This window comes from Chrysochloris asiatica, unplaced genomic scaffold (genome assembly GCF_000296735.1).
Source record: "Chrysochloris asiatica unplaced genomic scaffold, ChrAsi1.0 scaffold00007, whole genome shotgun sequence".
NCBI lineage: Eukaryota > Metazoa > Chordata > Mammalia > Afrosoricida > Chrysochloridae > Chrysochloris > Chrysochloris asiatica.
The window spans coordinates 498,175-510,319 of NW_006408525.1; the positions used below are offsets into that span (position 1 = coordinate 498,175).

The 12,145-nt window shown below is 47.9% G+C and overlaps 1 protein-coding gene across 1 annotated transcript in view; it reads left to right on the top strand.

The window, feature by feature from the left end:
* Window positions 1-11,648, top strand: part of LOC102828853 (arf-GAP with dual PH domain-containing protein 2-like) — a 37,064-nt gene extending 25,416 nt beyond the window's left edge. The window contains exons 7-12 of the mRNA XM_006833610.1: window positions 2,922-3,005; window positions 6,297-6,359; window positions 7,681-7,758; window positions 10,058-10,286; window positions 10,874-11,054; window positions 11,516-11,648. Of these exons, the coding sequence (XP_006833673.1) occupies window positions 2,922-3,005; window positions 6,297-6,359; window positions 7,681-7,758; window positions 10,058-10,286; window positions 10,874-11,054; window positions 11,516-11,648 (768 nt within the window). The remainder of the gene's footprint in view (window positions 1-2,921; window positions 3,006-6,296; window positions 6,360-7,680; window positions 7,759-10,057; window positions 10,287-10,873; window positions 11,055-11,515) is intronic.
* The last annotated feature ends 497 nt before the right edge of the window (window positions 11,649-12,145 follow it).

The following is a 12,145-nucleotide window of genomic DNA, read 5'->3' on the forward strand; positions in this document are numbered from 1 at the left end:
GTGCGGCAGCTCTTCTGGAGGTATGACCGGCAGCGCGTCTAGCTCTGGCCAAGTTGCCTTCTTTGTGCCCGTGAGCGGCATGGCCTCCTGCAGCCAGTCATCGTGTGGGGCTTCCAGCAGCTCCTCTGGTGGTGGCCAGTCATCATGCGGCAGCTCTTCTGGAGGTATGACCGGCAGCGCATCTAGCTCTGGCCAAGTTGCCTTCCTTATGCCCGTGAGCAGCATGTACTCCTCCTGCAGCCAGTCATCGTGTGGGGCTTCCAGCAGCTCCTCTAGTGGAGGCCAGTTATCTAGTGGCAGCTCTTCCGGAAGCATGACCTGTGGCATGTCTAGCCCTGGTCAAGTGGCCTTCCTTGTGCCCATGACCTGCAAGTCTGCCATGTACATGGTCCCCACCAGCCAGTCTTCCTGCTCATAAACATCTACTGCCCAACCCAAATACACTGGAAGACCTGCTCTGCTCATATGTAGGAGCCATGGTGAGATCTCTCCTTCTGAGCCAACACTGCGTCAGTGCAAACTAAGAAGAGCTTCTTCTCCAAATCACCTTTGAGTGTGGGCAGAGGCACAATCCAACAACCTTGCGTCTGGCTTTCTCCTTGTCTTCCTCTACCACAACTTTTAAGAAAAATCAACCTTACAGCAAGGATCATTCCCAACCCCTCCATACACAGACTAGACAGGGATGGGCAACTTGGATATTGGCTACTCAAAATGTGGGGGCTACAAAGGCAAGAAGTGACTGGCTTACAAGCTTTCAAGAGGGAACTTAGATCCAGAGGGTGTGGAGGAAGGTAGAATCTCCACTGAGAGGTATCTAATCTGTCTGGGCGGGGCTGGTGAAAGGAAATGAGGATAGGTCTCCTGTGATACAATAGTGAATAATTGTTATCAGGACTAATTGTGAGGGTTGGAAATGTAAAGGTAGACATTTTGTAGCAAAAGGAGGGAGTGATTGACTTTGCAGTCTAGGAGCGGAGGTCCCTGGGTCCATCAAGGGAGCAGAGCGGAGAGCGGCACCCTACCCAGAGAAGCAGTGATGCCAGACATGGAGGCAGAGACAATGACACAGAGAGATGGAGCAGTTGGGGACTTTGGACACAGAGAGGGAGAGGGGCTGTGTGCTGACGACCGGGGAGCAGGCTTGTAGTGTATACCCTTTGGTTGGTTGATGATGCATGGAGGGGATTGTAAACCATGGCAATAAAATGATACACAATAGCATGAATGTAAAACTAATGGTCTCCCATGTAAACTATCACATAACTCACAATAAAACATTAAAAGGAAAAAAAAAAAAGAGTAAAGTGGACCTTTGAGATGGGGGTGAGGTTTGACAAATAGGAAGGTCTGTTACATGATTGAAACAAACAAAATTTGGGGGCGCCAAACTAAGCATTTATGCAGGCTGGATTTGGTCCAGCGCTCTAATCTGTGATTGAGGGACCTTTTAATATTAAGTCCTGGGTGAGTATTTTGAGACACCATTCTCTTAGTGGGTGCTTGACTTATAAAAGAGAAAGGAGCATTGTGTTTCATTTCTTTGACAGCATATTCAATGTATTTCTCAATCATAATTTTACATAAAAGTCCAGTACTGCAACTATTTGTACAAGCCTTTCAGCCTTCCAATCCCATGTTTCAGGGAGTAAGGATCTGATAGGCCCCACCCTGCCTCTGCGTTGGTCCAGCCCTGCTTCAGTTTCTGTGGCCAGGGAGCCAGAGCTCATCATAGTAGCAAATGCAGGTGTAGCTGTGGGTGGTGGGTGGGTGTGGAAGGGTGGTACAGTTCTTATAGAAGTAGAACTTGAGCAAGCACTCCAAAATGTTTCCATATTACCACATCTAAATGAATCTACAAGCTGAGTAGGATGTTCTAGATAAATAAGGTGTGTGTGGGGCTGAAGGTGGGCAAGGTAGTGTTTCAGAAGGAGGAAACAGCATTGGATAGGGAGACTTCAGAGGGTTTTGATGGAAGGAGCGCAGGGGCAAAGTAAGTCATGCTCAGGATCTTAGACTTTTTTTTCCCAAGGGCAGTGGAGAGGGCTTACGGCCAGACACAATCAGATTTGCAATTAGAAAACCACCCTGGTAGTCCTGGGAAGGTCCCAGTGGAGAGCAGCAGAGAAGAGGCAAGGCTGACTAAATAGGGCCAGTGTTGTCTTTCTCGGTCAGAGACGATGGTGGCTGGGATTTCCAGGCAACGCATTCTCCCAGAGCAAGGGCATAAAGGTCCAAGCCAGTTTTGGCCTAAGCTGCATGGCAGCTTTCCCAACGCACCTATCCACTACACAAAAGCCAATCTTTGACATCTGAGAATGATGGTTTTTCAGGCCCTTGCTTGTGGACCCCTGCCCAACAGCACCAGTCAGCATCAACTGGGAGTTGGTTAGAGTGCAGACTCTCAGGCCTCACCTTAAACTTATTGGATCAGAATCTGAATTTTAGCAAGATCCTCAGATGGTCTGTGTGTATGTTAGAGTATGAACAGCTTTGTCTTAGGCAATTGCAAAGCGTGGTACTAACCAAATGGCAGTTCAAACTCACCCAGAGGCACCTCAGAAATGACACTTGGTGCTACTTCCAAAAGGTCACAGATGGGGTCACCATAAATGAGGATCAATTCAACGACAACTTGTTTCAACAGCAGCAGCAAGGCCCTTGTGTGAGTCCCCCATAGCTCACACTGGTCCTTTCCTATGGCTCTGAAATTCTCCTTGTCAGTGACTTCCCATCATAGTTGGGTACCTGTGATGAGCCCGCAGATCCCTGAGACTCTCTGTACCCTCAGGTACAAGTGCTGAGTCGATGGTTCCATGAATGTGCCCCAACTTGATGACCCAGCTAGCCACTTGCCAGCAGACCTAGCCCCACTCCCCAGTTCACCACCAGCTGACTGTCATTTCCATTTTTCTCGGCAGGAGATAGTGGACTGGTTCAATGCCCTTCGTGCAGCCCGTCTGCAATACCTAAAAACGGCCTTTCCTGAACTTCCGGAAGCTGAAGTGAGTTCATTGTGGGCCTTGATTTCTGAGTCTCCTCTCTACCTCTCTTTTCCTCTGCTTCCTTGCTGACCCTGAAGACACTCAGAGACCAGACTGGGTTGGTTTATTGGCAAGGTCTTGAGGCCTAGGGGTGGGGCACCGCAGCGGAAAACTAAACACTATCTTCTGGGGAACCTGGTGGAATAGGCTTCACACAAGGCAAGATGGCCTCTGAACGTCAGGATGTGCAAGCCAATGAAGGGGCACATAATTTCAACATCTGGCTTTGGTCCCTTCTCTCACTAAATGTACACACAGTCCTTCACATCTGAGTGTTTCTGATTGTATCTTGCAATCTCTTTTGTGGCAGGTTGATGATTCCATTTTAGATGAGAAATTGAGTCCCAGATGGTCAAATGTATAACCAAAGGTGATCTTTCCACTCTTCACACCTCTTTTTCCTCATGGTGTTGGGTCAGAAAGGCATTGGGACGTTGCCCATTATAACTGTAACCGACAGGTGAACCAGAGAACTTCCATTTGACTGTCTTTAGACAAACAGGACACCCACCTGTAGCTCTCAGGCTTAGCTGGGAGAGCCCTGCGTGATGTTGGGTAGAGGATGCTAGCCTCAAACCAGGAGGGCTGAGCTCTCCTCGATGCTCCCTCAGTGTTAGGGTGTGTGACCTCTGCAGGCCACATTTCCTCAATGTGCATCTATTTCCACGTTAGTAAGAGGTGGTTGGTCTGGCTCATCTTTCAGGACCCTTTCTAGCTCTGAGATGCCATGGTTTAGATGGTCCCGGTCTTAGGCCTCCCCTCTAAGTGGATTAGTGGGGAGACCATGTGGATCCTGGGACTTAAAAGGCTAAATGTTCCATAATCTCAAGGTTTGCAGGCTTCTGAGTGTCTAGGAGTGCACTGTGGCTCAGTGGTAGAATTCTGCCCTTCCATGTGGAAGCCCCAGGTTCCAGTCCCAGCCAGGGCACCTCATGTGCCACCACCACCTCCCTGTCAGTGTAGGTTTGTGTGTTGTGATGCTGAGCAGCTTCTAGCTTCAGATGTAGCAGTAAGAAAGGCCTGGTGATGTACTTCCTAAAATCAACAACTATCCGACCTGCAGGAATGGGCAGTGTCTCATTTTGTTGTGCATGGGGTCCCTGTGAGTCGGGGGCCAGTCTGACAGTAGCTAACAACAAATGTCTGGAACTGGGGTTCACTCCAGGTCCAATGATACACCAATGCAGCAGTTCTCTAGGGGAAGTTCTAGCAAGGCCTGAGCCAGAGCCCTTCTGTCTGCTAAAGCAGCACCCAGACTAGCCAGTGCTGGCTCCCTGAAGGCAGTCCTCAGGTTAGGAGTGCTGACTGCTGACCTCAGGGATGGGGAGGACAAAATGCAGATGCTCAGCAGTATTTTATCTGAGTTAGCTTTCCAACTTTGCTGATCCATTGGCCAACATCCTCAATGTGTTCTTAACCTCTGTCATCCAGTCTTTACTCCTAGCCTACCTCCTCCAGGCCCTGTTTCCTCCCAGCTGGCCTCTCCTCTCTTTCCTCCCATTCTACCTCTGTGTCTGGCTTGCAGACTCGTGGACACAGATGCCAGAAATAGGGCAGGCCCAGTGGGACTGTGGTCTTGCTAAAAGCAGTACATAGACTCTAAAGTCAGGAGAAGCTGGTGTATCACTTAGGGCAAGTCACCTCACCTCTCTGAACCTTAGTTTCCTTGTCTGTCATCATGGGGATCTACCTACCTTCCCGGGTTATTGTGGGCACCGAGTAGGTCTAGGCATGGCAGTCATAGCGTGGACTCTGCCACTGTGATTTTTCTCTTTTGCCAGGTCTTTTCCTTGCCCTAGATGAGCCCTGCTCTGGCTTGGGGATAGACTATTCAACAGATGGGGACTCTGTCTTCTCTCCAAATTGTAGAAGTCAAGTCCGTAGAACATATTTTAGGGCAGAGCTTGTAACTTATATTTTCGTTTTTGGCTCACAGCATTCCCTCTTCCAGACTTCCCATTTGTTCCCCACACCTCATCTCCTGCCCCTGTTCTGAGTCCCAGAGTCCTAGAGAACCTTGTCTGCTGCTCTCAGAACCCTGGGTTGTTGTTTGCAGCACTAGACATACCAGGTTCGTGCCACTGCCCAGAACCTGGAAGGCCAACTTTGATCCCTCAAACACTACTTAATCACGGACAGGTGGAAGGGAATTTGGAGGTTATGTAATCCAGTCTTACAAAGGAAATCAGGCCCCAAAAGGCATAAAGTCTTATTTCAGGTCAAAGCTGGACTCCTAGTCTACAGCTTTTGTCTACTTGCCTCCTTGCAGCCCTGTGGTGAGTAGGTCTTGACATGTTTATACTTCACATTATTGTGTAGTGAAGGAGTACTGTCTAACCTCCTCAGCTTGTCAGTGTGATCTCAGCTCTTCATCCAACCAACAACATGACTTTGGGAAAATCCCGAATTTCTTCATCTGTACCGTGAGGATGGATGACCATGGGAGCTTCAAAAAGTTCATGGAAAATGGAATGAAAGACAATGGAATTTTCCTATGAACTTTTGTTTAACTTGCAGGGTGGTTATGAAAATTGCCCTCAGAACCTGGCATGTGCAGCCTGGTCTCAGGATGGTATCCAGATGTTTGCAGAGCTGGCCAGCATGGCTGAGCAGAACTTGGTTTAAGGACTTCTTCGGTCAGCCTGGAATCACTGGGTAATGCAAGCAGCTCACATGCTCAGTTGCTGACTGAAAGGGTGGAGATTTGAATCTATTTAGAGAGCCTTGGAAGAAGGCTCTTTCCTGCTCCACTCTCTGGGGTCAATTGAAAAAGTAAAAGTCAATGACTTAGCCCACAGCTAGAAAACTGACTCCAACTCCTCCAGATCCAGTGTGCATTAGAGTAGAGCTGCCTTCCAGGGGATTTTCAGTGGCTTGTTTTTCACACATAGATACCAGACCTTTCTTCCAAGGCTCTCTAAATAGATTCAAATCTCCAACCTTTCAGTCAGCAACTGAGCATGTGAGCTGCTTGCATTACCCAGTGATTCCAGGCTGACCGAAGGAGTCCTTAAACCAAGTTCTGCTCAGCCATGCTGGCCAGCTCTGCAAACATCTGGATACTGCCCTCTGGTTCTGTTGAAACATTAATATTGCACCCGTTCCACATTCCAAATATAACCCTGTGAGCCATGAGCATACATGCTTCCCTATTCCAAATGCCTCCTTTCTTGGGAAGCCAAGCTCAGTGGGGAACCTCAAGCCCCTGGGGTGTGAGTCAGAGGGGGTCAATGTGTGTCTCTTTTCTCACAGCTCGTGCCTCTTATCACCAGGAATTACCTCAAACAAGGCTTCATGGAAAAGACTGGTCCAAAGGTACATTCTGCCACTCCCTGGGGGACGACTTGGGTCTCCTGGAGGGTGAATGTGGATGAGCTGGTGACTGGTCAGGCAGTGCTGTGCTGCTTCTCCCTGTCACTGGGCACCCATTTCTTTCTTTCTCCTTTTTTTAAATTTTATTTTATTTATTTATTGTGGTAAGACATATATATAATAAGTTGTTTGCCTTTTCAACATTCTTCACATGTATAATTTAGTGACATTAATTATATTTATCATGTTACCATCACCATTATTCATTTCTAGATTTTCTCATCCCCCTTAACAGAAGCTGTTTCCCCTAAGCAGCGAGTCCCCCCTTTTCCCCTCTGTCCCACCTACCCACCCCTGGAAACCATTGATATACTTCGGTCTTTATACACTTTCCTGTCCTAGATATTTCACATAAGTGGGAGACCCCCTCTGTTCACTTTCTGACCTTGTACAACTGATCCCACCCCCAGGAAAGCATACTGAATAGAGCCCCACTGGAGACAGCTTTGGCACTTTCTAGAACTCTCATGTGTTCTGTGCTGTCCAAGTCAGAGGCTAGCGACTGTTCTGAGAAAATGACAGATGCATACACACCCACACTTGGGTGCCAGCAGGGCCCACGTGAGCATGCCCCTCCCCTAGGACACACTCTCTCCCCCAAACTCAACCTCTGCTCTTCTTGGAGCCTGCTCCACCCTCTAGGGCTGCTCATTCCCACTAGTCCAAGAAGGAAGGGAGGGCCCAGCTACTTCTGTGCCCTGTTAGTGTGAGACTGGATGCCTGGAGACCAGTAGTCTCAGTCCTGTCTGGGGGGTGGGAATGGATTGTGAGGGGAGGAACAATGGGGTAAGGATGAAGGAAAGAGAGGAAGCTAAAAGGAGGGGAAAAGCAGAGCAAGGTTTCTGAAGGAAGGTGTTGGGTATCAGTCTGAAAGAAAGCCTCCAAGGATAGTCAAGGGCTTGCAGACTTTATATCCAGTTCTGTACTAGCCAAGGGCATACCCTCCCCCAGGGCTGTTGCCCCAGACTTCTGTCTCCTGACCTAGGTTAGAATTTGGTCAAGGCCCGCTCTTTCAGCCTTACTGAGCAGTGGCCACTTCTGATTTCCCCAACTTCCTTTTTCTGACACTTCTTGTTCACAGCCTGAGAAAGAAGGAAGCGCTTCTTCCAACTTAAGGCAGCTTCAGGAAGCAGCAGGGGGGCAAACTTTCAGAGCCTAGGGTCCCTGCCCAGGCCCAGAGAAGGGGTTTTGAAGGCCACATGGTCTGGGCTGGCCTCGTGCTCCCCAGCTGCGCGTCCCTGGACAGAGGTTCCCTCTTTTACAGCAGCGAGAACCTTTCAAGAAACGGTGGTTTGCCCTGGATCCTCAAGAGCGAAGACTGCTCTACTACAAGAACCCACTGGTAAAAGCCACTTTGGTGCCACCCGAATCCATCTCCAGGCAGAGGGGCTGGGGGCGGGGGAGGAGGTCCATGGTAGATTACAGACAAACACATCTCCCAGCCGCCCAGGATTGGAGAAACCCAGAGAGGGAAACACCTTCACCCTTGCTTCTCGGTAGCTTGTCTTAAGTCACCTCTCTGTGCAAAGTTGTCCAGACACAGAGCCCTTTCTCTCCTCCCACCAAAATGCTGCCAACTGTGGTGAGATCAAGTAGTTCAAGTTGTACTTTGTCCTCCAGGTCTCACCTCGGTCCCCCACCCCCAACCAGGTCTGTAAACGAGAGTGATTTGGTGTGTTTGATCTCTGCCCTGCCACTTTTAGTGACATGCCTTGGGCCAGATCCTTAGCTCTCTGTGCCTCCGTTTTTTGCTCTGGAAAATAGACTTAGTAACAGAGCCCTCCTCAGTGGTTGGCAGGAAAATTCAATGCAGGTGTACCTCATTTTGTCACACAACGCTTTATTGCACTTCACAGATAGTACATTTTTTACAAATTGAAGTTTTGTGGCAAGTCTGTGTTAAATAAGTCTATGGTCACGGTGGTTGTGTGCCACTGAATCAGTTCCGACTCATAGGGACCCTATATAGGCTTTCTGAGGCTGTGAATCTTTATGGGAGCAGAAAGCCTCCTCTTTCTCCCGTGGAGCGATTGGTAGATTCAAACTGCTGACCTGGCAGTAAACAGCCCAGCTCGTAATACACTACGCTACCAGGGCTCCTTAAACAAGTCTGTTGCTGTTGTTAGGTGCCATTGAGTCAGCACCGATTCATAGCGACCTTATGCACAGCAGAATGAAACACTGTCTGATCCTGGGCCAACCTCACTATTGTTGCCACACTTGTGCCTATTGATGCTGTCACTTAGCCAATCCATTTTGTTGGGGGTCTTCCTCTTTTTCTCTGACCCTCCACTGTACCAAACATGATACCCTCCTCCAGTGACTGGTCCTTCCTGACAATATGTCTGAAGTATGAGAGACAAAGTTTGGCCATCTTGGCCTCCAAGGAGCACTCTGGCTGCACTTCTTCCAGCACAGATCTGTTGGTTCTATGGGCAGCCCATGGCACTTTCAATATTCTTCTCTAACACCATAACTCAAAAGCATCAATTCGTCTTTGGTCTTCCTTATTTACTGTCCAACTTTCACATGCATATGAGGTTATTGAAAATACCATGGCTTGGGTCAGGTTCTGACTCATAGTGACCCTGCACAGGGTTTCCGAGGCTGTAAATCTTTACAGGAGCAGAAAGCCTCATCTTTCTCCCACAGAAAGGCTGGTAGTTCCGAACTGCCAACCTTGAGGTTAGCAGCCAGATTCGTATCCACTACGCTACCAGAGCTCCTAAACGGACACTATATAACCTCATAAATGTTATGTGGCCTCTCTGGTAACAAAGACTTGTGGGGGAGGGTCATGTGAGAGCACATCTTCTCTGTCAAACTGTGAAGGATGTGCCCAAGTCTCATCTGTGTGATTTATCTTACGCTTTTTTTTTTTTTTCTTTCTTGCCACTGTTATTCAACAATGTACCAAAGATTCTAATTAGGGCAATTAGGTAAGACAAAGATTTAATATGCACTTGTATTTCAAAGAAAAGTAAAATGATCTCTAGTTTAAAAATAACAATCTTGTGAAAATAAAACTATAAGAAAAACACACATGCACATACAGATACACAAGCTATTAGAACTAATTAATAAATTAAATTTTTTTAAGATATGGGTCTATATGTAAAGTTTTTCTATAAACTAGCAATGACCACGGGGAACATGGTGACTCTATAAGATAAGCACTGGACTGCCAACCACAAGGTCACTGTTTGAGCCCACCAGCTGCTTCACAGGAGAAAGATGATGCTTTCTGTTCCCACAGTCATTTGCAGCCTAGAAACCCTACACAGGTACACTGAGTTGAAACCAACTTGGCAGCACTTAATAAGTACCAATATCAAAATAAAATTAATAAATCAATTTTACTTATAGTACTTGCTAAAGGAATTCAATTCCTAAGAATACGTTTTTAAAAGAAATGCAAGAATTTTACACTAACAAATAAAAATATTAAAAGAAATTAAAGGCCTAAATAAGTTAAAAGTATCTTAGGCTTTTAATCTTTCAAATTTTGGGTCTAACATAGTAGAAGTCGCAGCAGGGGTCTTCACATCCTTTTACCCAAACATCTCTGGGGTTGCTAGGGCAGCATGTACCGCCAGCTCAAGGCAAGGCCGCTGATAACTGCACCTTCTATTTATTTTCAGGATGCCTTTGAGCAGGGCCAGGTTTTTATCGGGAGCAGTGAGCAGGGCTACGATGTCTATGAAGACCTGCCCAAGGGCATCCGAGGGAATCGCTGGAAAGCTGGCCTCACCATCGTCACTCCACAGAGGAGATTTGTCTTCACCTGCCCCACGGAGAAGGAGCAGCGGGAATGGCTGAAGAGTCTGAGGGATGTCCTGGCCCGTCCCTTTACCCCCCTCAGCATCCTCCGTAAGGCACAGGGTTGAACTTTGTTCTTTTGACCAAGAGCAGAAGGTAGAACGGGTCATCTTCAGTTGGGCTCCAGTTGCCATCAAATCCATTTTGGTTCATGGCCATCCCACACTGTGCTATGTAGGGTTTCCAATGGCTGAGTGTTCAGCAGTAGATCACCAGGCCTTTCTTCTGAGGTACCTCTGGATGGACTTGAACCTCCAACATTTTGGTTAGCAGCCAAGTGCATTAACTGTCTTCACTACCCAAGGACCCCTGGGGCTTGCTCTGGTGTCCAACAAAGAGTCCTGAGGCCAAGGTCATGACTCCTGACTACTCTAGTTCCACTTTCTTCCTCTCTTTCTGCCAAAGAGAAACATACAGGCAGTGCACATTACTTCTAGAACGTCCTCCTTTCTATCTGCCCCCATCCCCACTCGGCCCCTGTTCCTAGGGAAGTGCTGTCGCCATAGCATCTAGAGAACTTTAGTCCTGGTTGAACCGTAGGTGGTATCAGGAGCCCCTTCCCTACCCCACATAATGTAGGGGCAGTGCAGTCTCCTCCCGCCCCCCCTTATGAGTATACACTGTCTGGTTATTATTAGCTGAGGTCCCTCCCCGCTGGGCAGCTCGTGGGGCCTGGAACTCCTTCCCACTCAAGAAGGAAGGCTGTTTTCAGCATGCCTTCTCTCCTGGGATCCTCTCTTCTGCCCGCCTCTCTCCTGCTCCTTCTCTTCACCCTCCATGGATGAGTCACAGTGGGCTTTCCTATTTGCTGACAGCATTGTGAGAAACGGGAGATGTCCTAAGTGCCAGTAGGCAACTTCTGGCTGGGGGCCTGGCCTGGGGCACAAAGGAGAAGCTATATATTTAGAAAAATATAGACTGAGCAGGTGACCCCCCCAAAACCCCTTGGACAAAGAGCCTTTATCACCTTTGTAGTTGACAAACTTTCCTCCCTTTCGAACATCCCAAAGCTAAATAGCTTCACAAACCAATGGGAAATGTGTTAGTGAGGTTGATTTGATCAAGTGCTCCTTTTTTCCACTCTGTGTATCTGTGAGTCTTCCTCTGGCTCTGTCTGGGTGTCGTTGACACTCTGCTGCTCTTCCTTTTCTGGGTGCATCCTTCAATTTTCTATTTTTTTTTTCCTTCTTTCTGGCTCATTCCATCATTGTTCCCTGATCACAGTTGTTGTCCCTTCACTCTGATGTGACTCTATTGCCGTTTTCCTATGTCCCTTGCAGCTACATCAACAGAGAGTGGCCACAGCAGCAGGTGACCACTGGCCATTCAGGGCTCCTGGTGGAAGGAGAGGTTCTCCCCTTGGACCTGTTGCCCAGCATAGGTGTCCTACAGTCAGCAACCATCCTGGAGTGAATTCTTCAAGACAAGCTGTGGCCCTTACCCGCGGGTCCTTGGGCCTTGTCCTACCACCCAGCCCTACTGTCTCTGGGGATCTGACAGACAAATGGACATGCTTGCACTCCTCAAGGTCTGGGCCCAGGACTTCCTCAACTCCAAAAGGGAGACGTTGCAATGAGAAGGCACCTGCTGCATCACCAAATAGCACTCTTGCCAAAAAAGGTTTTTGCGAACTAAGTTATGAGAAAAGATTCAGACAAACCCAGGTTGAAGAACATTGTGCAAAGTAACTGTCCTGGACTCTTAAAAAAATGTCAATATTATGAAAAATTCACCTGGGAAATGTTCTAGATTGGAAGAGACCTGGCAACCAAATGCAATTTGTGATCCTTGATTGTTTTCCTGGATTATTTATATAAACATGGAGTCCTGGTGTGGTGCTGCAAGATAATGCACTGGACTGCAAGGTCAGTTTGAATCACAAGGTCGTTGGTGACTCCAACTGCTCTTTA